Consider the following 25,042-nt stretch of genomic DNA (forward strand, 5'->3'; position numbering starts at 1 on the left):
CCAAGAAAAGGACACAGGCCCCAGCACACAGAGGTGCCTTTTGCAGCTTATCCCTATACTCACTCTCTCCTCTACTCACAATCAAAAGTCTCCTTTGCTCTCCTGGAGAAGCTTAATTTCACTTAATCTCTAGCTGGAATATTCTATCAGACAGCCATGCAAGGACCCAAGAAAGATGGGGGACAAAAGGGATAAAGAGGAAAGGGGACTCAGACCCCCTCCTCCACTCTCACCATCTGTATCAGGCCCTCAGAAATGCTGCCCTCCTGGGTGCCCCAAACTCCCACAGTGCACTGGGCTGCCAAGGTGGCCAGCACTGTCTGGCTGAAGTCAGCAGTGCCTGGACCCCCACCAGCAGGCAGGCGCCCAGCAGCCTGGGAGGCACCTGCCCTTTTCTTAGTAAGGAGGAGGAGGAGCACAGCTGTACAGCTCCACCCTCCTCAACCTGCCCCCAGTGATGTCACCCAGGCCCTCACCAATGCCAACACCTTGGAAGCTCCACCCAGTGGTGAGGAAGCAAGCACTCACAGGCTGTGAGGAGGCTGCCTTATATGCTTCACCTCTCCTCCGCCCAGGAACCTTCCCAGTGCTGGGAGGAGGCAGGGGCGTGGCCCAGCGGGGGTCTGGAGAACTACCAGATGGCTCCGGGATCTATGGGAAGAACTCTTGTCTATTGATCTCAGGTCTCAAGTTCAACCCTAATGTCTCAGAAATGCCTCCTTTTGGGATCTGAGCCATGAGACTAAAACCAGTGATGCTACAGAATTCCTACCAACTGCTCCTGGTCCCAGTGGGCTGGGCTTAACCATCCCTCTCCTTCATCAGGTCCTGTTTTCTGGCCCCCAAGTATGTGTGCTCTGGGGCAGCAGAAGAGAACTCCCAGGGACCCTGATACATCCACACATTGCCAGCCTTTGATGCTTTCTGCTTTCATTCAGTTCTTTCCTCTGATCTTTCCCCTACCTAACTACAAGAAATCTTCACTTGAGGGAAGCAAGTGACCCACCTTCCCCAAATCCTGGCCAATGTCCTGCTCCACCTGCCCCTCCATCCCCCAACAAACACTTAGATATACAAGCATTCATTTCTTCTCTGCTAAATTTCCCATCTTTCCTGAGATCTAAGCCTTATTTATCGTCTCACATGCTCCTAGCATAAAAGAACTGGGTCTTTGAGACTCAATTTTCCCAGCTTGAGTCATGGGAATTCTGAATATATCAAGTAATCAAAAAAGTCAGGGACCAGGGGGGAGCAACTCCTTGCCTGGTAAGAGAGCATAGTCGGCATCTTCTAATTAGGACGAGACAGCAAGTTCTCTCACTATAGATCATAAAGGAAGGATGTTTCATCAACTAGCTCATTAACTGCTGCCAAGCTTTTAAGGGAAGATGGAAAGAATCACTTGTCACCCCACAGCTAAGCTAGGAGAGACTTTATTACAGGCAAGTTTGATACCTAACTTCTCATCCCTATTAAGTGAGACTTGGAATTCCTACCTCATAAAAACATGTTGGAGATTCACAGCTACATCTTCCCATTTATTCACATCCAAATATATCACGAGTACCTACTATGTGCAGGTCACAGGCCAGGGTACTAGTTTGCTAGGAGGTCCCCAAGTCAAGTTGGAATCATGCTAAAGGAACCATAAGCGGATATACCATCTGCGGCCAGCAGGTGGCGGGGTGGGGGTGGGGAGGCACAGCGCGGAGTGGAGAGTTACTGGCCAAATGCGCGGAGCATCCCCACAGGGTTAAGTGTTAATATGTGTAAGGTGAGACAAAACAGAAAAGTGGGTTTAAACTATGAAAAAAGGACAGAAGAAAGCAGTGAACAACAAAGGACAGCATTCTGATGGACCCAGGATTCACGGAAATACACACCAGTGCTTGGCTGGCACAGATGCTGGCAACCAAGTCAAAGGACACTTGCCCACAAGGCAGCTACAAAGTCATTCTTGACATTCCAATGGTTCTCACCACCAGAAAAATAATTAGAATAGCTGCCCTAGCTTCCATAAAATCCTAACCACAGGACAGGTAGCATCCTTCCTAATAACAGTCGGGGTGGCCGGAGGTCCTAGCCCATAGACACATCTGAGGAAACCCAATTTAAGTAATATTAGACAATTCTCTCTAGAAAAGAAACAGGTGCCTCCTCTGCCCCAGGATATCACATAGTTAATGAGATGAGATGAGGGCAGTGAGGAAGACCATTGTAACAGCCCCTCTCTGGACTGGAAAGGAAGCCCAGATTTTAAAGAAGAGAGTGAGTTGCCCAAGGTCACACAAGAAGCTAACAAAGAACCAATATCAAAATCTTGTCTTCTTCCTTCAAAACCCAGAGTGTTCCCTTCTGTGGGAAAAGTCACCCACCCTACACACACTTCTCAAAAAGTTTTCCAGCTAAAGTGGGTCAGTCTATACAAAAGCTGAGCCCCAGTGAACAACTACTTCTACTCAACCTCACTCAGAATGACTTTCTCCTGTCCCCAGCTCTACTCCTGGACCATGCACAGGCAAGCAGCTGACAGCCTCCAGCAGGCAGGACACAGCCTGGGGATGAGCCAAACATCTGTGCTGACTATAGTCTGGCCTCTGGTGAAGAAAGGCAGAGGCAGCAGTTAGGATGATAGGAACAGTTAGAGATGAATTTAAGTTTTCGTCTAATTTGCCTAACTAGTACTTCTTGTGCACACACGTACTTTAGTATCCCACAGAGGACAGAGAACAATTTCGAGACACCCCATCTACTAACAGTTTCTCTAGAAAATAGTCTCACCAAGGACAGGAGCACCACTTTCTCCCTTTGTCCCTTCCAGTCCCCGGGGGCGCTCAGAGCCTGGGAATGCTTTACCAGTCTGCCCTCTGCCCAGTCCACTGCAATCCCTCAAAAGCAGCAGCGAGTCACCCATGGCAGCATGCCCCCAGCCCTCCCTCCCCACACCAGCCCCAACTCAACCAGGGATAGGGGCTCCTCCTCCTCTTCCTAGGATTCACTGAAAAGAATGGGACCTCTACACTCCCATCTTTCCTGCTCCCAAAAAAAAATGCTGCAGATTGAATTCTTGTGCATTCTGGAGCGATACAAGAAACTCTGAAAACTACTCTCACCTGTGCTATCTCCAATGCAGGGTCACAGCTGTTAAAATTTCTGACCCCACACCCACTGCTGCAGGTTCCCTGGGCTCAAGCACTTCCAGCATGGATTTTCTTATTGGGGAATTAAGTAGTGGCAAACTTTGCCAGCCTCCTAGGAGTACAGCAAGTCTCTCCTAGAACACAGGCAAGTTGGAGCCCTCATCAGCCACCAACGAAAGGGAGAAAGGAAGAAAAAGATGCATGAAAGGGGGTAGGGGACGATTTTTTTTTTAAAGCACTTACCGTTGTGCAGAGAGGGGAGCAATGCAGCACGGAGGAGAAAGCGGGTATTCACGCTATGATAAGAGGAGGAGAGGAGGGCAAAGGGAGGAATCAACGCAAGGACTTACCCAGAATATCAAATTGAAGAGGAACATCATGTACTTCAAGCAGCAGAGGCAGCCCCTGGCCATGTTGCACTTCTTAAATTCTAGGAGGAACACAAAGGACAGGTCCAGGTAAAACACCACGTACTTGCTGCCTTTGGGTGCATTGTACTTGTCGGTCTTAACGCCGGCCTCCGCGCGGCTCTGGCCCCGGGAGCCCGCGGTGCCGTAGAAGGCGCCGGCCGTGAAGCCGCGGCCAAACGGACGACCGGAGGTGGACGGCTTGCCAAAGTCCGAGTCCTTGCTGTCCAAAGATGGACTCCGGTGAATCGAAGAATCCTCGCTACTCGACTTCTCCATGCTCGCGTCGTTCCCAGGGGGCGCGAGGAGCGGGGGGCATCGCTCCCAGAGTGGGACGGAGGGGGCGCCCAAGTCGGGCGCGGGCTGCAGGCAGGCTGGCGGGCCGGCGGAGCCTTGCACGCCCCCTCTCTGCACCCGGCGCACTCCCGGACGAAACCCGCTCCCGGGGGCCGCTGCTTATGGGACGGCACCCCGCTCCCGGCCGGCTGGCCCGGGAGGGCTCTGCGGCACTGCGCGGTTCTATCTATGCGCGCTCTCGAACGCTCTCCGGGAACCGGTTCGCCTGCGTAACTTGGCGTCTTAGGGGAGGCTGTAATTTGATTTCTCTTTCCAGAGCGGCAGCACGCCTCCCAGCTGCACCCACCGCTCCACGCGAGGCCGAAGGGCGCCGAGATCCAGGCTCCCTGGGCACCCCTCTCCCAGTCCAGTCCCAGCCCTGAGCCCGAGCACTTTGCAGGCGCTCGGCCTCCTCTAGCTCCACGACTTTGCGGAGCTGCTGCCGGCCCTGGGCTTTCCGGGCACAACGGCAGGCAGTGCCTAGGGATCCGCCGCAGCTGCAACCGCTGGGCTTTCCCTGCGAAATCCCAACCCCGACTCCAGACTCCGAAATCGCCTGGAGCCCCCTCCCCGGGTCCTCAGCCCCACCCCCTGTTTTGCATTTGACCAATGGGCATGAGGCCTGCCTGGCTCCGTTTGGAGAGCCACCCCCCCTCCCCAATGACACAATATCTTTAATAGGATTAGCGTTCTGCTGTGTGCCTATACAAGTGCGCCGCGAACCCTCGCTAAATGTCAAGGGCTCTGCGGCTGGGGGTGAACCAGAACCTTCATCGGAAAGCGCTGGTATCTTTAACTCAAGAAAGAGGGCGGCGAGAGAAGGGGGATGGCTGGAGGTACCAATGACCCAAAGAAGCCGGAGGAAAGGTCTGGGGAGAAGCACTGGAGAGGGCACGAAACGTGGTCACTGTCAAGCTGGCCGCCGCCTCCTGCAAACACCAGAGCCGGTCCAGCCTGGGGCACATGGTCTCCTGGCTGTATCTACTCATACGCCTACACACACACACACACACACACACACACACACACACACACACAAACCACGCTTTTGCACACGTGGGGCTGGCTAGAGCGGACAGGGAGAAGAGATCGCAGGGTAGGCAAGAGGTGTGGGAAAGCGTTTGGGGGCCTCCGCGGGTGCGCCGCCCTCCCCGCCCCCTCTGCGCGCACACGCACGCGCGGCTCCGCGAGGCTCCTGCAGCTGCGCGAACCCCCGCTCCCGCATTCCCGGGTGGGACGCCGCGCCACTGGGGCTCTGGCTGGGTTCTAAGGGGCAGGTGGCCGAAGTGGGGTCCTGCCTTGCTCCCCGCAGCCTGCCTATACCAAGAGTGAAGCAGTGTAGGAGTACTTTTAGACATAGGCTGGGTCCTCTCAGAGTAGCGAGGAGTGCATGAAAGGAGGTGGTCAGAGAAACAGCAGGAGGAATGCGCTTGCCTGGGGTTTCAGACCGACCACAGCAACACTTTATTGTCTGGAAAAACACTTCGACTAGGGCAGCTTCCCTTAGGCTCATGTAGAAGTCTGCATTGATATCGTGTGACCACCACAGTTTGCAAATGATGAAGACTAGAAGGCTTGAGGGGCGGGGATCCCATCTCTCTTCTTCCACCATCCTTGTAGCTCCGCAAGAGAACTGACAGTACTACTTACTAGAGCAGGAGCTAAGTTTTAAAGGGCTCTGAAACCCCAGCACCTAACTCTGGGCTTGGCCTCTGAGAGGCACTGCACAGAGATGGCTGGATGGAAGCCTCCATGCCCTACTTGAGATTGGGTGTGAAATGCCCAGCCTTGCATCCTCCCAGGCATTTATTCCACACCAGGTACTGTGTGCTGAGCACCAGGGTCAAGCCCCTGAGGAAACATACAAGATGTGCCCCTGCCCTTCAGGGACCCACAATCGAGACACAAAGACAGGAGGGTATTAACCACCCAGCAGATGGGCAGAACTGAGCTGGCCATGGCTGCAGGGTAAAGGAGATATGAATTCCATCCAGAGGGACTTCAAAACCCTCATCACAGTTCACCGAAGTGACTCTGTACTAGAGTCTGCACCAGGCAGACCTGCATCCTAGAGGTGAAAGCTGTCAGATTCTGAGGGCAGCTCAGCCTCTTTAAAGGAGCCTGCAATGGTTTTACTTGTCTGAGCTTCTTCCCAACACCGGTGGGAATAAAGCCTACTGTGTATTGCAGCCTCCAGTAAAGTGCTCTCTCCTGCTCAGCACAGTGGTCCTGTGGATGCTATCTACAGATGAAGGGGCAGGTGTTTAACTGGCTCCGACTGAACACCACTCAATTGGAATGGCTAACACCTTTTGTCCTCTTCTGCTTCACCTGGCAGGCCCACTACAGAGGGGCTCATGGCTGTCACTTGGTTCTCACAATGTTACTTCCTGGGTTCAGGGAAAGATTGTTTGCCAGCTAGACTAGGAATCAGGAGATTGCTTTTCCCTTCCAGCTCATTCTAACTATGTTATCAAGGACAAGGTAATCTGGCTTTCTGCATTGCCATTTCCTCCTTGTCAATCAAGAGCCTCCTGTGGGTGTTGTGTGAAGGGAGCTGGTGGTGGTGACTCATTTACTCATTTAATCCTCATTACAACCATACAAGATAGGTGTGGTTATTAACCCATTTTACAGACAGGAAACTGTGTGATTTCAAACAAAGAGGGACACCAAGAAGGTGATGTTATGACCTGGGCATGGAGCCACTTGGTGTTACCAAGCATCCTCCCAAGCTGGCCCCCTCTACTTTCTAATCACTTTCCAGTTATCTCATCCCCAATTCACACCTGGGTTCAGTCGGAACAGTCTCCTGATTGCCCCTGGATTGTTCCACCTTCGTGTCTGATCAAAAATGAATGTGTGCCAGGCGCGGTGGCACATTCCTGTAATCCCAGCAGTTCAGGAGACTGAAGCAGGAGGATCAAAAGTTCAAAGCCAGCTTCAACATTTAGCAAGACCCTAAGTAACTCAGCGAGACCCTGTCTCTAAATAAAATACAAAAAGGGCTGAGGATGTAGCTCAGTGGTTAAGCACCCCTGGGTTCAATCCCTGGTACCAAAAAAAAAAAAAGAATATGTGCCACTGCTTCCTTATAAGCTTAAGGGCCTGAGGGCCAGAAGACAGGGAGACAACGCAGAAGAAGCTGTCCAATGTCAACAGTTCTGCTCCCTCCTGGTCACACTTGTCAAAGCGGCATTGAAGTCCCACTTGTCAGTTCTTGAACAGAGCTACAGTTAAGTCCCATCAGGACACTGGCATAGTCACTATCAGAATAATAAGAGCAACTTTGGTTAAGTCCTTATATGTACCAGAAGCCAAGTTTCCCTCATAGTGACTTATTTACTCATTTAATCCTCATTACAACCATACAAGATAGGTGTGGTTATTAACCCATTTTACAGACAAGGAAACTGAGTGATTTCAGACAAATCATGTGCTATACTCTCTTGGACTTTAAACACATTCCCTGCCCTTGGAAATCTTCCCAGCCTAACAGAATCTTAAAGCACAATGGGGAACCTGAATTAGTGTGCCCTGATCCAAGGTCATTATTTGAAAGAACCCTGAGTAAGGAGCCAAAGGGAGAGAAGAAATGAATGGGGCAGTATGTCTGGACTGCTAATCGTGAGCCACCATGGAGATGGCCTGAGAAATCTTAAAGAGGATAGAAGGACCAAAGGATGCAGGTAAATGGAGTGTGGAAGACAGGGAGCAAGTCCTGTCTGAGGACAAAGCTGTAGAGGAGTGTCTGGAAGTCAGGTTTAGCTAGAATACAACCCACCTCCACCCCATCCCCATGAACAGACCATTCATAGATGGCAGATTGTTCACTGTGAGCAGGACACTGAGCAAAGACCCACCAGGAGAAAGGAGGCAAACCAGCTAAAGAGACCAGTCTCCTTCCCCCACTCCACACATACCTAGAGAAGCCCCAAACAGTGATCCACAGTGCACACACACAGAAGGACGAGCAAGGAGCTGTCCTGTGGCTCTGCCTTTGGAAAAGGACATTCTGAAGTGGGTGGGAACAGGAAGAAAGGGGAACAGAGGACACTCTAGAAAGGATTAGGTGTGGTCCATTCAGCAGGCCTGAATGAAGTGGGAGAATATGCCTGTGAATCAACTTGAGCTAGTTTACAAGGTCTTGCAAGATGCATGAAAAGTCTAGACTACGTCCTGCAGTTTCTTCCCAAGCAGTAGAGGAATGTCATCACCACCAGGGCCCTACAAAGCTGGGCTGACAATGGGGTAAGGCAAGGCAAGGCAAGGGATAGACAGGCCAGTTTCAAGGGTTGCCTCAGTTCCTTGGACATGGGGTACAGAAGGACCAACCAGGTAGAAACTGTGATGTGAGACACCATCTCTCCTGTCCTCTCCCATTCCTCCACAGCCCACCAGGCCCAGGAGGGCCAGAAGGCACAGGCAGCCTTGAGGGTTTCTTCAAGCATTTGAACAAGGCAGACCTACTTTGCTTTTTTTTTTTTTTTTTTTTTTTAACAAAAAAAAGTGAAGCAAGTACAGAATTCTCAGAGGGGAGGAAGAAAAGTGAATGTGTGAAATCAACATGCAACATCTCAGCTAACTGGCAACCAGGGAGCTGCGGGCTTCCAAGTAAATGCCAAGCTCTCTGTGCCTCTCCCTGAATTTCTGGGGCTTCAGTGTAAGACAGAGCTCAGTCTTTGATCCCTCCCTCATCCACACACAGTCTCAGCCAAGGGGCCAGTCCAGATCCCCAGGCTGACCTGTGCTGAAGGTCCTGTATGTAGCATGTATAGCTTGCAAGGCTTCTCACACGCCCCAAGACTCAAACAAGGCAGCCGCCCCCACGGGGCTGGAGTTAGGTTACTCCCAAAGTCCAACCTGCTATGCAAAGGAACGTTTGAGATAGGCCACTGCAGGAGGACAAGGGAGAGTTACTCACCTTGCTCCAATGTTTAAACTCTAAACTTGGGATCTTCTTTGGCTATATAGGAAATGCTTTCAGTGCTGAACAAACCACTCAGGAATGGGGCCAAAGGGGAAGAAGGATGAGGAAGATGAGGTCCCTAGGAGGGGCCACCTCCCAGAGGTTTACAAGACGACTAATAAGAAGCGGATGGTGGCAGGGGCCACTCTCCTATTTGCTAATGAAATGAAATGGCTAGGACACTGATTCAGAATGGTTGGTAACAATGACAAGTGAAGGAGTCAGGGTAGAGAAGAACGAAAGGTACTTTTGGGGAGCATGGGGGGGTTTTGAGGAGGGGATGGTGTTTTTTGTTTTCTGTTTTTTAGTTTCTGAGATCAGTGAAGAAAACCATCAAAGCTTGTTTAATAGGAGGGTGAACAATTTGAGGGAGGGATGGACTGCTCAGGGTACATTATAAAGGGTTCTAGGGACCTCCTCTCCTGGAGAGAGGTGGCTCCTCCATCCTCTTCAGCACTTAATCAGACTGCAATGACAGTGCACCCACCTGTCTCTGCTGTGGTCCCTGGGCTTTAGAAAGATGGCCAGGATTCCCCCGCTCCCCTAGTGCCTGTCACAGTAACCACCACATGGCAGGTGTTGGAGAGGGGAAAGAAAGACCACCATGCCTAAGCCTTATGTTCTCCTCAAGGACAGCTTGAGAGTCCCAACTTCATTCCCTAAAGAATGGGACCCAAGCCAGAATCTATGGAATTGTTCCTAGAAAGCAGACATCTGAGGGCATCAGAACCTGATGAGGAAGCCCAGGAAATGTAAATGCCTGGCACATAACAGAATGCAAATGCCGTGAGGTCGACTAATTTGTTTTCAGCCACCTCCACAGCACATGTCATAACCTGGAATCGATGGATAAATGGACAGATGAACAAATAAACAAATGTATGGATCCAGAGAGCCATTTTTGGAGGAAAAGTTGGGAAAGATAGAAGGTTGGAAAATAAGAAGACTGAGATACGAGCAAGACAGAGGACAAGGCGGCTTCTGGACCCCTGCCCATTCAGGTGGGCTGAACCCTGTGGAGGGGCTCCAAGGACAGGACAGCAGGGGCACCTCTGCCTACCACTCAGTCCCTGGGAACTTGGGCAAACGCCCTAGTGTTGTGTCACATCTCAAAGTCCCCAGAGCAAAGCTGCCTCCTGGCTGTGGCCAGCCCCCATCAGAAGCTATTGAGAAGGTGTGGCTATGTACCAGCACCCACCTGGGACAGGTGAGCATGCTGGTCAGAGCAGGCACTAGTGCCTCTGGTTGGGTCAGCAAGCTGCGCTCTGAAGAAACAGGGCCGCAGCCATTGACCAGCTATCAGACTTCCAGCCCAGCATGAGTGCTGAAAGGGTGGCTTCCACACCAAGAGGAGCCAGGCAAGAGGTGTGGATAGACTGTCACAGAGCTAATCTCAGGACCCTGAAATCAGCTCCACATGCTCTAGTGACTGTGATCAGCTGGCCCCATATGCCTCCATGCCTTCACAGATCCCACCCATACCACCATCCTGCACAACCACAGTGAACAGAGCTCCGGCAAAACAGCAGGGTGGACACACTCCACCCTAGATAGAGTGAGTTACCCAACTGCTGGGTAACCTAGGATGTCGGCTCTGTATTTCTTTGTCTATAAAATGGAGATGATAATACATGCCTTCCCAAGGGGTATGTAAAAAATTAGAGATTAGAAGTTATGAATGTAACACACATAGCACAAAGTCTGGACCGTAGAAATTGTCTAATGAATTGAGGCACCATTATCACTGTCAACAACAATAATTAGTATGATAAATAGGGTCCCCGTCTCGTTACAACCTGGTTGAACAGAGAAAGAAACACAATAACCCATAATGTCCTGTGGCCCATTTTAAGGGTGAATGCCACGGTGCCTCCTCCTCTGCATGCCGATACCTGCATGTCTACTACTCTGCTCATCCCTGAGTTCTCAGGAGTTCACAAAGGTCTCTTCTGGTCTTCTGGCAAACCCCCTATGACAAAATGAAAGCCCCCTCCCCACCATGATATGCCTTTTTCTCCCACAAACTCATCACAGTTTGAAAGTACATGTTTCTCTGAGTGACAATCTGTATCTGATTCTGCCCCTAGACCATCAGCAGCAGGACTGATCTGTCTTTGTCACCACTGTATACCCACTGCCAGAACCATGCCTGGTCTACAGGGCAACCCAAGAAACACTTGATGAACAAGTGAACAGGAGCTCAAGGAGGAAGTGTGCACAGCAGCCCCGAGTCACCAGGAAGGGCTTGAGGGCCTTTGGGTTTATAGGGTCACCTCTAGCCACCTAAGGAACAAAGCCTTAGGATGTAATTTCCTGTGGGATCCATAGTTCCTTAAGAACAAAGCAAGGAGGTGGGACTAGTTGGTCCTGTAAGGACCCTTGAGCCCTGAGCTTCCCACCTTATAAAATGGGGCCTGACTTAGGTCTTGGAGATGTGCAGGAAAGACAGAGGAAGGGCATCTTAGGAGGGGAAGGGTCAAGCAAAGTGGGGAGTGCAAAAGAGGGCCCAGGCTGTCTGGGAAGTGCAGACAAAATGAAACTGCACAGAAAGGGCACCTAAAGGAAGGTGGATCTGGAGAAGAGATGACGCTGGAGCCAGTTAAAACGGCACAGGTGCGTGCTCACCCCTCCTCCCCCTCAGCTCCACCCACAGCATGTTTATTGGCCAATGCTCCCAACAAAATGATCCTACATCAAACTCCTCCTCACCTCCTGGGGCACGTGGCTCCCTTACCTGAAGCCCCCTTTCCCTACACCCTGACTGGCTAATGTCAACAGTCCAATGGGCGACAGCATGGCTATAGCCTCCTCCATGGGTCTCCTTCAGTAACACCCTGAGTTGAACCTGCCATGATGTAACCTGTTCCCTGACCTCCCCCACCCCAAACTGTGAGCTCACAAGAGAGCAAGGACTGTCCATCGTCTTTGTCTTCCAAGCACCTGCCATGGTGTGTAGCACACGGGTGCTCTGAAATCTCTACCAGATACATGAAATGACAGTTTTGTGAGGACCTCTGTGGGTGTCCAGTACAAGGTGAAGGCAGCTTTTTAGAAAAACTGAGCGTTGGCTTGGAGCAAGGAGCCTTTCCACAGATAGCAAGAACTGCTACTCCTCTAGGACACTAATCTCCTCCTCCAGCATGTTCCCAGACTGGGGGAGATAACAGAGGCTGAGCTCTGAATAAAGAGCCACCTACCCTAGGCTCTCAGGTCCTTTTTTCCAAGAAGGTCCCAAACCAGCCCCATCTTTCATCCCAAGGCCAGTCAGTATCCCTGTCAGATCCCCAGAAGGGCCTGGTGTGCGAGGCATTGTGCTGGACTGACAGACATACCTGCACCCACACTCAGTGCCAACACTGAGCCATTCACCCTGGGAAACAGAGGAGAAAGAAAGCATTTGTTATTAGTACTTATCAAGGAGGGCAGTTGGCTTCGGGAGGATGAGATAAGGCAGACCGCCGGGCACAGGGAAGTGTGATGAAGCCTGAGGTTTATTGCCATGCACCAGTGGAAATTTACTGACCCAGCAAATCCAATATTCCTAAACCGCTCCATGGAGGACACTGACTTGCAGGCCGGGACGGCGCTCTCTGACCCAGCATCCAGCCTGCCTGTGGAGCCAGCAATGCAGCGGGCCCCTTCTGCTGATTTTAGGAGCTGCTACCAGCTGCCTCCCCTTCCCTCTCTACCTCCACTGAGCCTGGGCACGTCGGGTCTGGCACTGGAGCCACCCTGGGGAAGGACAGAGCATAAGTAGCACTCGGCAATGCTCTAAAGTTAAGAAAGTGCCCCCGATTGCACCCTGCTCTGAAGCCATCAGAGGATGGGAACGTGTGCAAGTTCTACCCATGTTGATGGACTTGGGGAGTCTGGATGGGTGGTCAGGGGACAAATGTACTGGGTGTCTTATGACTCACAAGTCTCACAATGCCTAAGTCACTTGGGATCTCTGAACCTTCCTGGGTCACTGTAAAATGAGGCAGGGCACCAGCCATCTCCTAATTCTGCCCTGCTTTCCTCCTCTCATTTGTGGCTTGTCGTATCATTCAAGGTACTTCCAGCTGAAGGGGACCTCCTGAAAGCACCCCATCCACCCCAAACCTGGAGACATCTTTGCTCATCTCAAGGTCACAACCATGCCCTTTTATAAGCAATTTGGGCTACCAAAACTCTTAGAATTCTAGAAAGTTCTTTCCAAAGTCTCTCTTAGGTGACTCGGGTAGAGGTTCATTCCTACTGTAACCTAGTTGTACATGATGTGTACCCAGCCATTGTTCACCAAACCACACTTCCCCAACACGGACCCAGAATACAGAGGCCATGCACACATGCCACCTGAAGTCAGAGCATGTGCATGTTCCCTGTCACAGGCTCCTTCCCTGTGACTGCCTCCTGCCTGCCAGTCTCCTTACTCCCTGCACTCCCCCTTCCCCATCCTCCCTCTCATTCATTCTGCCACATACTGCCACCATTACTGTCCCAAGAAATGCCACATTGCCTCCTTCATCACCTCAAAATCCTCCCTGGCTGCCTGTGGATTTAAACAACAACACTCAAGCTTGTTATTCTAGACCTTCACTGAACATTGTTAGCCTTATTTCCACAAACCCCTGACCTGCCCCCTGTGCTTTGAGCAATCCAAGCTCCTCGGTGGATGCCCCCATTTCTATGGCTCCTTACTCTGGCTCATGCACTGCCCACCCCCTCAGTGGTGTCCCCCACAAATTTCTGCCTTTAGAGACTCATCTCAAATGCCATATCCTCCGTGAAGGATCCCCAACACTAAAAAGCCCTCTTCTTGTTCTGAACCTCTCTTTTAGCCACCAATTTTACTCTGCATTGTTATCACAGATATTTGCATGAATGTCTTTTCTTTATACAAGAGCCATAGAATCTCTATACAGGAGGAACTCACCAGCCCAGCTTGATGATAGGTGATGGACACTTAAGAATACATGATCGGGCTGGGATGTGGCTCAAGCGGTAGCGCGCTCACCTGGCATGCGTGCGGCCCGGGTTCGATCCTCAGCACCACATACAAACAAAGATGTTGTGTCCGCCAAAAACTAAAAAATAAATATTAAAATTCTCTCTCTCTCTCTCTCTCTCTCTCTCAAAAAAAAAAAAAACTATACAATGTATACATATATCAAAATACCACCTCCTACTCCAAAATACCAATAATATCTGTAACTATGGTCCACTTCATGCTTTAAATATAGCTCTTAAAAAAAAAAAAGAATACATGATCACCTCAACACATGTGTCAGATACCCCCCAACAATGCCCTCTGCCTAACTGGTAGGCACTCACCTTGATGGATCACCACCTTTTGTCCTCTTCTAGGGAATCCCTCTCTAGGGTCACCTACCAGATTCATCCATCTACCAAAACCACAGGGCAACCCAGATCCAGCCTGAAGTTCAGAGAATATGGCTGGACTCTGTGAGGCCCAGCATGTCTGGGTGGCCTTGGCTACTCATCCCCCCACCTCTGGCCACAAAAGGTGCTTCCATATTCCAGCCTGGCTGGGTGTCAGGCACACTTGTTCCTCCCCTCCCCCACACTGCTGCCAGAGGAAATGCCAGCCTGCAGCCACAGAGGGTCAGACAAAGCACAAGCAAGCACTGAGCTTCCTCCTCCCTTCCTACACCTCCAAGGCCTGAGGCAGAGCAGCACCCTGGCCTGGCCTCCATCCTTCCAAAAATGCAGAGTCCACCTCCCTACCCCGTTTGCATCTTAGAGGAGTGATCACAAGGCAAAGGCACCCAGACTGCAAGATCCAGGCAGAATAAAGAGCTGGGAGCCTCACTCCAGCTGTGTCAACTGGGAAGGAGACTTACAGCTCTCTGAGCACAGGACACTAGTGCTGAATGAATGAATGAGCACACTTCCATTTCCTCATCTGCAAAATGGCATTAGGTGTGATAGTGAGGGCCAGTAAGACAATGTCTGTGGAACTACTCTTTCAAATGCAAGGTACTATCCTTGGAACCTTCCATACACACACACACACACACACACACACACACACACACACACACACTCCAGCCAGCCAGTACATTCATAGGTGTTCAAACAAAGGACACCCACACTGACTAATGGATGACTGTGGTGTTCCTTAGTACCCGCTCTGAGCCCTGTCTTGGTTCGCCACAGTGGATGTTACCAAGGAACATTCTGCTCCATCTGCATTTTGGGAACAACAACAAGATGAACGAGCAGCAGTTCAAGTGCACCTGGGTGTGGTACAGACTATGAGTGCTCAGAGGTCTGGCCTTTGGGGAAGGCTGCTTGGAGAAGGTGGGGTAGGGGTTAGGCTTGCACAGTAGCCTACCAAGAGGTAGGCAGAGGAGTCCTGAGTGAGCAAATACATGTTCCTTGTAACTCCTTTAGCTTTTTCCAAGGGGTCTTCAGGCTTATGATCACATCCGATCCTCACCACAACCTACAAGGTAGGCAAGGAAGGTATCCCAGTTTATAAATGAGAAACAGAAGCCCAAAGAGAGAAGAGGGCTGATTCAGGCTGGACCTAGAATCTGCCTCTCCAGACTTTCAAAACAGAGATCATTCCCAAAACTTAGCTTTATCTGAGACTAGAGCTGTACCCTGCTTTTATGTATGAAGCTGATCCCTACTGAGACACACACACACATACCCATCTTGCAGGCTTAGAGGGTTTCTTAAAGATAGAGAGAGAGATTATGCATTAGAATTACCCAGTCAGGACAACAAGGGAATTCAGTCCCACCATGAGACTGAAGCCCTGTCAATCCTGAAAGATAGACAAGTGGGCCCACTGCCATCCAACACCAACCTTCTTCACCACCTATCCAATGTCATCCCTAGGCTCCTTCTAACTTCATATAGCATGATCGCAAAATGAGAGGAAACAGAGGCCCTACCCTCCAGAATCATTGCCATCACCAGGTATGGAGGAGACAAATTAGCAGAGGGCTGGTAAATGTTTAACAACCAGCTGTCCAGGGGAAAGCCCTGATTTGTAGTACTTGCCAATGGCCACAGTGTAAATACTCCCACCATGGCCAATTTCAAGCAACTGATGGCTTAATAGCCAGCTGGCCAATTCTCCGATTATTTACTAATAGGCTCTCAAGAGGCTGTTCAAGTAGACTCGAGCAAACCACAGTAACAAACCCATCTCTTTTTTTTTTCTAATAATAATTTCTAAAAATATATTTTTAGTTGTTGATAGACATTTATTTTATTTATTTATATGTGAGGCTGAGAATCGAACCCCAGTGCCTCACACTTGCTAGGCAAGCATTCTACCACTGAATTACAACTCCAGTCCCAAACCCATCTCTTGCCTCCAAAAGAAACTGAGAGTCAACCCAGCACCACTCTGTCCCCTCTTCTCCAGCAGTAAAAGTTTCAGTGTCTAAGGTTTGAGGAATAGCAATGAAGGCTGGACCAAGCACAGGGAGAAAAGAATGTGACAGCCTTTATCTGGTCCCCTGGTATCTCCTCGTGGGAAGCCTAATAACCAGAGAAAGGTAACTGAAACTAGCTCCTGTACTGCAGTGATCCCATCACAGGAGTCACACCAGGCTCCTGCTCTGCACAAAATCCTCTAATGTTTCCCATCACTCTCAGAGTGAAAGAAAAAGTCCTTATAAAAATTTGCACAAGCTAGCTGGATGCAGTGGCACTGTAATCCCAAAGCCTCGGGAGGCTGAGGCAGGAGGACTACAAATTCAAAGCCAGCTTTAGCAATGTAGCAAGACGGTAGGCAACTTTGCGAGACCCAGTTTCTAAATAAAAATATTTAAAATGGACTGGGGATGTGGCTCAGTGGTTCAATCTAGGGTTCAATCTCTGGTATCAGAAAAGAAAAAAAAGAATTTGCACAATTTACATGTACATACCAGACCCACTCGCTCTCTCCACTCCAGCCACGTCATCCTCCATGCTGTTTCTTACACTAGAGCCTTTACTTTGGCTGTTCCCTCTTCTTGGAACATTCTTCCACTTCATCTCTGCATTGCCAACTCTCTCCTCCTTTAAGCCTTCGCTCAAATGTCATCTCAATGAGGCCTTCCCTGACCAGATTGTTTAAAATTGTAGCTCCCTCGGCACACTCAATCTCCCTTACACTCTTCTGCTTTTTCCGTAGCTCGTATTTCCAATATACAATATAATTTATGTTTTCATTACATTGATTGTTTATGATGTCTCCACCCATGAGAACTGAGCTTTATGAGGGCAGGGATTTTGATCGACTTCACTCATTGCTGTTTTCCCGTGGCCAAGATCAGAGCTTTACACATGGTCGATGCTCAATAGATATTTTTGAATGACTGAATGAGTGCCTGGAGCTGGTCTCTGCCAAAGCCATGTTGGCTTCCCAGGAGCAGGCAGCTGGGGCATGAGGGAGTCCAGTGGTTAGTGCCTACCTAGCTGGGACTCCAGGTGCCTGTGTTCTGGGCCTGCCCTGCCACCTGTAATCTGGCACAGCTGCACCTGCATCCCAACTCTGCACTTCATTTTCTCTCTTCATTTAGACTGTAATGGGACCCCCACATAGCTAACCCTGGGCAGTACCAAGGGCCAAGGCAGAGGCCAAACAGGACTCCAAGTCCAAAGGCCTCTGAGCTCTACAGTAGGAGGCTCTGAGGTCAGGTCCAAAGCATTCCCCTAAAAGATGTCGTAAAGGCACCAGCCACACCTGAACCCCCGACCACATTGACTCCTCAACCCCCAGCTCTGGGTCTAGAAGAAAATGCTGTCCACTCCAGTGGTTAGTGTCAGCAGAGCCCCATCGCTGGGTGGTTGCCCCGTAATGCCTCAGATGGGCTCCCCACATGCACAACAGCCAGCTCACACTGCTATTTTAAGCTCCATGGGCCAGCTGTAGCACGTAGCCACAGCGGGCTGGCGGCCCGGGAGGAGGTAGAGACACTAACTCAGTAAGGAGTGCTGACCTGGGGAGCTCCCAGAGGCGGGGACTGGTCATCCCCTTAACACCAGCCCTTCTCTGCAGGGACTGGAAACTCCCAATCCACACCCTCAAACTTCCAGACCATGGGGAAAGTGAGTCAGGAGCTTCACTGGGCACGCCCAGATTCCATTTCTGAAAGTGACCCCCTGAATCTCTACAGCAAAATGACTCCTAGCCCCACCCTGCCCACCCCTAGAAATTCCAACAAAGCAAGAGCTAGCACAGAACCCATCTTCCAGGTCCTAACAACATAAGAGACAACAGAAGTGCAGGCTAAAGAGAGGAGTTAAGTAGCTGTTATCTGAGAGTGGCTTCTCCATGGAACTCCTGCCCACTCCTCTCTGCCCTCCAGGACTGTGGACTGTGCTAGGTACACAGCCACACTCAGCAAAGACTTGTTGATTATGTGACTGTTTCTAAATGCACAGAAATCAACTATGACAAAAGTGGACTAGAGGTAACCTACTCTTTAATACTGTGGTCATTATCATCATCTACATTTCTACTGCATCACTGAACCCAAAACTGAAAATAAAGACCACAGAACCAAGAAACCAACAGAACTTAATAACAAAATCCTGCCATCCATGGAGATCTACTACAGGACAACTCCAGTAAGAAAGTTATTCTGTACTTTCCTTGAACTGAGCCCCCCTAAAGTTGTGCAATATGGCGGCCCTGTTCCAAACCACCTTTTCACCATGGGACATCGGAGCAGCCAGGAGCTGGCTTGAGAAAGGATGCAAAGGACAGGAACTATGAGTCTAGCTACTTCTACCCTCAACCTCATGCTGCAGGACATCAGCAAAACCACCCAGGACAGGGCAGGTCACACACACCTGGGATGACAAGCAGCATCCTGCAGCTCTAATTGCCCCGTTTAAGCAATATCAGCTTCGAATAAGGGAAAAGGAGAGCCAGAGGTGCTCTAATTAGGGAACTTGAGACCTCTCTCCTTGCTACCCATCTAGTTCAAAACAGAAGCAGCCACCCACACCTTAAAGAAATAGATCCACTACCAGGAGGTATAATTCTTGGATTTTCCTGTTGGAGAGAGGATCCCAGAAGCTAAGGGCCTTCAGAGATCCTTTGGTGCACTTCTTCCTTTCTTTCTTTGGTTTCAATCAATCCAGACACTCCTCTGAGTCTTTGTTGCAAAGGCAATGACAACATCCTGCATTTATAGAAAAATATATGTTGTTGAGGGCCACCGCTTAGAAGGCTGCTGACTGATCTAACTGGCTCTTCCTTCACTACCCAATTAGCAGCTAATGTCCCTCCACTCCAGCAAGCCTGTCACAACCACAGTCTCTTAGGCAGAAGGTTCTTATTGCCACCCTTCAGTTCATCTTCTATTTTTTAAGATGTATTTGGAAACAATTACCAAAGTGACCCTGTCATTAGTGTGAAGTCACACCAGCTGAGCAGATGATCCTGGCCCAAACCCCCACCCTGTCTAGAGAAGGGACATATTTGCCAAAGTCACTCTGCTCAGCCCAAGGCTCGCTCACAGATAGAGATGTAGGTAGAGAAAGGGAAGGAAGAGAAGAACAAAAGGGTGACATCACTCCAAAGGTGATGTTCTTCAGGGCACCAAGGGGCCCCCACCCTCCCAGAAGCCTTCTCTGGACACTTGGCCACTGTGGTCTCTCCCTCTCATGCAGATCCTGAGTGCAGCACTGCAGGGTTCTGCCTTTGATTAGGTTGTGCACCCTCTAACCCTGGAAAGCTGGGGTCCCCACACGTTCCTGCCATCAGCCCCCAGACAGCTTTCAGCCTCTCCTCAGAGATCGTCTGTCTCCAGTCACGCTGCTCTGACCTGTCTCCTCCATTCTGTTTCTGCCTCCGCTCCTGTCTGGCTGGCCGAGCCTCGGGGAGAGCTACGTGGCTTCACACTCAGCTCCCCACCAGCCTGTCCCAATTCTAGGCTTCAAATTAGCTTGCCTTCCCTTGGCATGGAGGCTCCTCGGGCTGGTGGCCCAGTTACAGATCCCCACCTCCTCACAGCCCAGCACACCTCCTTCCTGCTCTCCCCCTCACTGTCCTCTGTCACACTGACTCAGCCTGGACACCGTTTGAGTAGACACCATTTGTCTTTGCAAATGGACAGTCAGCTGTAGAGAAAAAGGGTGCTCACTTGTCAAAAATCTCCTTTGGAAACTACCACATCCTAGTCAGGTGCCAGTTACTCAGTGAGCACTGCTGAATGGATGGTTGGGCAGGTGGGCGAGCGGGTGGATGGATGGATAGATAGATGGATAGAGGGAGGGATGGAAAGATGGAGGGATGATGGATGAATAGAGGGAGGGAGGGAGGGATGGACAGAGCGAGGAAGAGAGGGATGGGTGGAGAAATCTAGCATAGCCAACCATTCTGGTGGTAACTAGCGTAAATAAAAAGAAGAGTGGGGAGCGGAAAAGTAATATAAAAGAAGAGACTTATTTGCACAAGGCAAAGAACAAGGCCGTGGCTCAGAGGGCCATGGACCACAGGGTGCCTGGGGGTGCACCACAGCAGTCTTGTGCCCCAGCCCACCAAGTCTCTATCAGGAACCAGGAAGAGTAACCAAGCAGTTTCCATCAGCAAAGCATCTCCCAAGCTGAAAGTCTGTCTGATCTGGATGAATTACTTGAGTCATCAACTTCCCTAATCTGCCCCCAAGCCCTCCTTCAGAAAGGGGCACAGAGCCCCTTTCTGCCTGGCAGGAAGGGTTGGGAGATCAGGGAGCAAAGACCTCTGTTCCTCAGGACAGAAAGTCCAGTCTACCCCACATCACACACAGACCCCCCAAAGACTTCTAAGCCCCCTCATGGCCCTCCAAGACACAAAGTTTCCAGCACACAAATACACACACACACACACACACACACACACAGGCACTCACACCAACTATGGCAACATCCCTCAGTCGGCCTGGCTTCTGGCTGTGGCTTATCTTGAGCTCAGTCACCCATGCGACATCAAAGAAAGCCTGACAAATTCAGCAGCAGGTGGAAAGAATCTGGGAGAAAGACCAAAGCAAACTGCTAGGGGCAGAGAGACAGTGCAGGACAGGGGGAGGGGTGCAGGACAGAGGGAGGGGGGTGGTACAGGAGATGTGGTCAGAAGAAGCCGGTTTGGGTCCCAGTTCTGTTGTCTCTTAGGAATGATGTAACTTTGGGCACTGAACCTCTGGAGCTTCAGTTTCCCTATCTGCAAACTGGGCACAAAACCTGCCTCCCTACTGAACCATCCTAGGATGAAATGAGCTCATTCAGCCACTTATGTCCCATCTCCTCCCCTCTGCAGAAACCCTCTGAGTAGTAGCCGCAAGAGTAACAATTACACCCTGTAGCACAAGGCTCTTCCTTCTTGAGACCCCACCTGCCTGTCTCTACTTTCCACCTTAGTGACACGGAGCGGGAAGACATGGGTCCAATCACCCACAGCAGCATGTAACTCCCAGCTCTTCCCCTTGATGTGTTAACTTATGTGCACCTCAGTTTCTCCATCTGAATTATGACTACAATAAACACCCAACAGTGTACAGTTTATGATCTACATGCATACAGTGCCTGATTCAGTACCTAGCACACAGTACACTTAATAAATAGTACAGAATATTTCTTTTAATTATCATCGTCGTCATGATCCTGGCTAATGGAATTAGTTCTTCCCTCCGGAGCTGTAAAGCAGAGGCCTGATTCCTCTCCCAGGTGCCAGCCTCTCACACAGAAGGAGACAGCATCACGTGTCCCAGCATTCGCTCCTCCCCAAGCAAACATTCACACTTTTCTCCATGGATACTCACACGCAGCTACAGATCCTCTGCCACCCTGCCCACTCCCCTCCTTGCCTTTCCCAGTCTGTCAATGCTCTCCCTAAAATACATGTCCTGAACCCCTTCATCTGACCCATGCAGCACCCAGCACCCACCAGAACATCCAGTATACTGGAGGTGCACAGAAACACCTGGTGACCAAGTAGTCAATGAATGAGCTGAGCGCTCTATTTCATGGAATCTAAAACTGCAAAAGGCAACAGGCTGTGACATCTCTGGTCTGGACGCTGTGTCTCCATCTCTGACTCCCTTCACCATGCACCAGACCGTGTTGGGAGACACAGACCCACAGCAGCCAGAACCACCAGGGTCTCTTGCATCCTTAAGTCTGAGCCATCTTAAGTCATAGCTCTCCTTTGGATGTTTCTGCAGTTTTCTAATCCTATGTGTAGGACTATCATAATGAGTGGAACTGTAAACATTTGCCCCATTACCATTCAACTTGATAGTTTTGCTTCATTATTACTATGCATTTGTGTTTAAAGATCTGATTCTAGCGTCTAATGTTTTGGTAAATTCTTTCTCTCAACGTTCAGAAGATCACAGAAATTTTGTGCTGAAATGCAAATTTAATGCCCTCCTTAGCCAAATGAGGAAACTGAGGTCCAGAGTATCAAAGTAAGATGCCCAAGGACACATGCAATTTTGTGGCAGAACTGAGATTTGAGCCCTGGGTCCCTCCCCTTCAGCCCAAAAGACTAATACTAATTCTGTAAAACCCTAGCATCTTAATATCTATTCTCTTCAGTCCTCATAAAGACCCTGTAAGAAAGACATGCCTTCCTGATTGCACAGATGAAAGAAAGGAAAGTTCCAGTAACTCATCTTAGACCAGGCAGGCTCAGCATGTCACCAAGCTGGGAAGAGACCTGCTGTGTCATTCTGGAAGCCCTGCCCTAGGCCTTCTGTCTAAAAGCCAAAGAACATGGGACACCTCTAACCAGATGTTCAACAGAAATGCCCCCCAACAGATCTCAATCTAAATTCCTTTTCTTCCCTTCCCATTTCTCCTCCGGTATTTTCTACTCTGTTAATAGCATGACCACTAATGTGGTCACTTAAACTAGAAAACTAGAGAGATTTCCCAGCCTCCTTCTATTCCCAGACTCTGTTTTGCCCCACAGATCTGAGCAAGTCTCCATGCCTAGAGTCCATCTATCACCCTCTCCATAATGCCATTTCCTTGGCCAGGTCCTCAACCTATCTCCTTTGGACTATTACAAAACCTCCTTCCTGCTCTCCCCACAATCCCTCTCACTTTCTGAACACCTTCTACCATATTTGTACTTGCAATCATCTTTTTAAAATAAAGTTGGTCTTATGTTGCTTCAACTTAAAAATCTTACTGGTTTTATTCCACACTATTTTAAAGAATACAAAAAGTATTTTCCCCACAACCTGGCAGGCTCCTCCACTAAGCTCCTGTGCATTTCAATTCAATCCTCATCTCCTCCTCTTTTGGTTCCTCCCTCCTGACTTCCTTCTGGTTAGCCTTGCAGTGCCCCCTGACAGCACTTCTCACACTGCATTTCCTTTGTGTGCCTTTTGATCCCTTTTCAAAGGGAGCTCCTTGAGCAGGACATGGCATCTCTGAATCTCCAGCTCTTGGTCATGAATTTGCTAATTTATTCAATTTGTTAATTTACTAAACCCTAAAAACACTCAATGAATATTATTGAATAAATCAGCAAATTCACAAATCAGGGCTCTGTTTATATTTGTTATGAAAAGTAGTCCTCTGTTAACCTAAGTAAAAGTTCATTTTAGAAGGAGCATGTAAAGATACTTAAAGGGTCCCAATAAAGGATGCATGAAATCCAAGCTTCCGGGTTGATTGGTACTTCCTTTGGAGGTATCAATGACAATAAAGAAGGGGAAAATCCAATTTCAAGAAATAAAGAGTCTGAGTTATAATAGATGTCAGTGTGACTATGACCCAACTGAATTCATCTGTTAATTGTTTCCATTTGCTTTAATCTGTAGCAACTCCCAAATGGATGCTTTTCAAACCACAGGTTGTGACCCAATCGTAGGTTATGAAATTAGTTGGGTCAGCAGTGTATTTTTAAAAATAGAACAAATGAAAGCATTTGGACTTATGGCAAGCCCAATTCCCCCGGGCATTTCATAGTGCCCCATGAACAAACTGTGGCCCCCAACCACAGCCTGGTCTATGCCCATAGGCTACTGGTACTGAAGTGGTTTGCACAGAGGGAGGGAAGGAAGAAGCGAAGATTAAACAAACAAAAAAAAAAATACTACAACTTACTCACACAATAAAGAGATATGCATTATCCATGAGACATTTTCTCAGGTGTAGCTGTGTGTGCATATACATGTTATCATGAAGTTTAACAAACAAGCCCCCAGGTCTTTAATAGGGACGTGATAGCCTACAGAGTCTAACTGCGCCCGTGAGAATATGCACTTCTGAGGCATGAAATTTAAAGCTGGTTACTTTCTATAGGAGGCCACACCTGGCCAGGAAGGTTTACCCAGCTGCAGGAAATATACTTGGATTCACTCTTCAAGACGGAAATGTGCTTAATGGATGCCAAAAAGTTACGTGTACCATGAGAAGAGACAAATTGAGTCTTGTCAGTTTGGAAATGTGTCCCTCGGGCATTTGATCTGATGACATCATCCACTGGGCAGAACTCTGGCTAGGAATTTGGACTTAAGGTACTTGCCTGCAAAATGGGGAGAACAGTGCCCAAAATCTTGAATGTGCAATATATAACATAGACTTTTTATTTGTGTATTCATTACGTGATTGCTGGAACAAATCAAAATTGTTTTTTTAAAAAAAATGCATGAAATTAGCTTGGTATAGAACTATACCCTCGTAATCTATTAAATTAGAGAAAACCAATTTTTAATTGAGCCAGTATTTTACCCATGACAAATTCTACTCAGTTGCTTGTCTCATGTGTCTGTAGTAGACACCACCTTCCACTGGTTTCTTCAAAACAGAAGGGAAACATCATGCCCTCATGCATCTAAAGACTGTGCAGGGAACATGAGGCCCCATCTCCTGTTTCATTCCGGGCAGAATGAGAGGAATGGGCTCAAAATGCAACAGGAAGCCTGCAGAATGGAGCTGTTAAAGACAGAACAGTTGACCCAAGCAGGTGCTAGCTACCCCCCTGGGCCAGTTAAGCCCACCCCACCTGGAGTCAGCGCCAGGCCGGGTGTCAGGGTGTGTAATGTGCCCTGCATGGCTGCTCATGGTCCCTTCCTTCCTAGATGACTTTGGGAGGTGCCTTCCTGTCTGCGGCATCCATGGTTCCAGGATGAGATGGGACGAAGGCTGTGGGGTTGCCACAAACAATCAGATTTCCCCCAGGGCCCGTGGCCTATTTCCAGCTCCTGCTAGTTCCTGTCTAATGCCAGCGTCATCAGAGGAAT

The 25,042-nt window shown here is 49.4% G+C and overlaps 1 protein-coding gene and 1 non-coding gene across 6 annotated transcripts in view; one reads left to right on the plus strand and one right to left on the minus strand.

The window, feature by feature from the left end:
* The window catches only part of Tspan9 (tetraspanin 9), a 198,254-nt gene that overhangs the window by 79,919 nt on the left and 93,293 nt on the right, over positions 1 to 25,042 (minus strand). For 4 of the 5 annotated variants that reach the window (XM_046423358.2, XM_046423360.2, XM_046423363.2 and 1 more), the window contains one exon: positions 3,491 to 3,570. In XM_046423358.2, the coding sequence (XP_046279314.1) occupies positions 3,491 to 3,553 (63 nt within the window). In that variant the 5' untranslated portion in view covers positions 3,554 to 3,570. Of the gene's footprint in view, positions 1 to 3,490; positions 4,395 to 25,042 lie in introns of those variants that run through there. The other variant, XM_046423362.2, reaches the window with a different exon arrangement.
* On the plus strand, positions 23,717 to 23,847 carry LOC124078555 (small nucleolar RNA SNORA42/SNORA80 family). Its single transcript, XR_006846946.1, has one exon. It is a non-coding gene; the product is annotated as a small nucleolar RNA SNORA42/SNORA80 family (small nucleolar RNA).

This window comes from Marmota monax, unplaced genomic scaffold, assembly GCF_021218885.2.
Source record: "Marmota monax isolate L192 unplaced genomic scaffold, Marmota_monax_Labrador192_F-V1.1 WCK01_AAM20220418_F8-fsc00356, whole genome shotgun sequence".
NCBI classification, from domain to species: Eukaryota; Metazoa; Chordata; class Mammalia; order Rodentia; family Sciuridae; genus Marmota; species Marmota monax.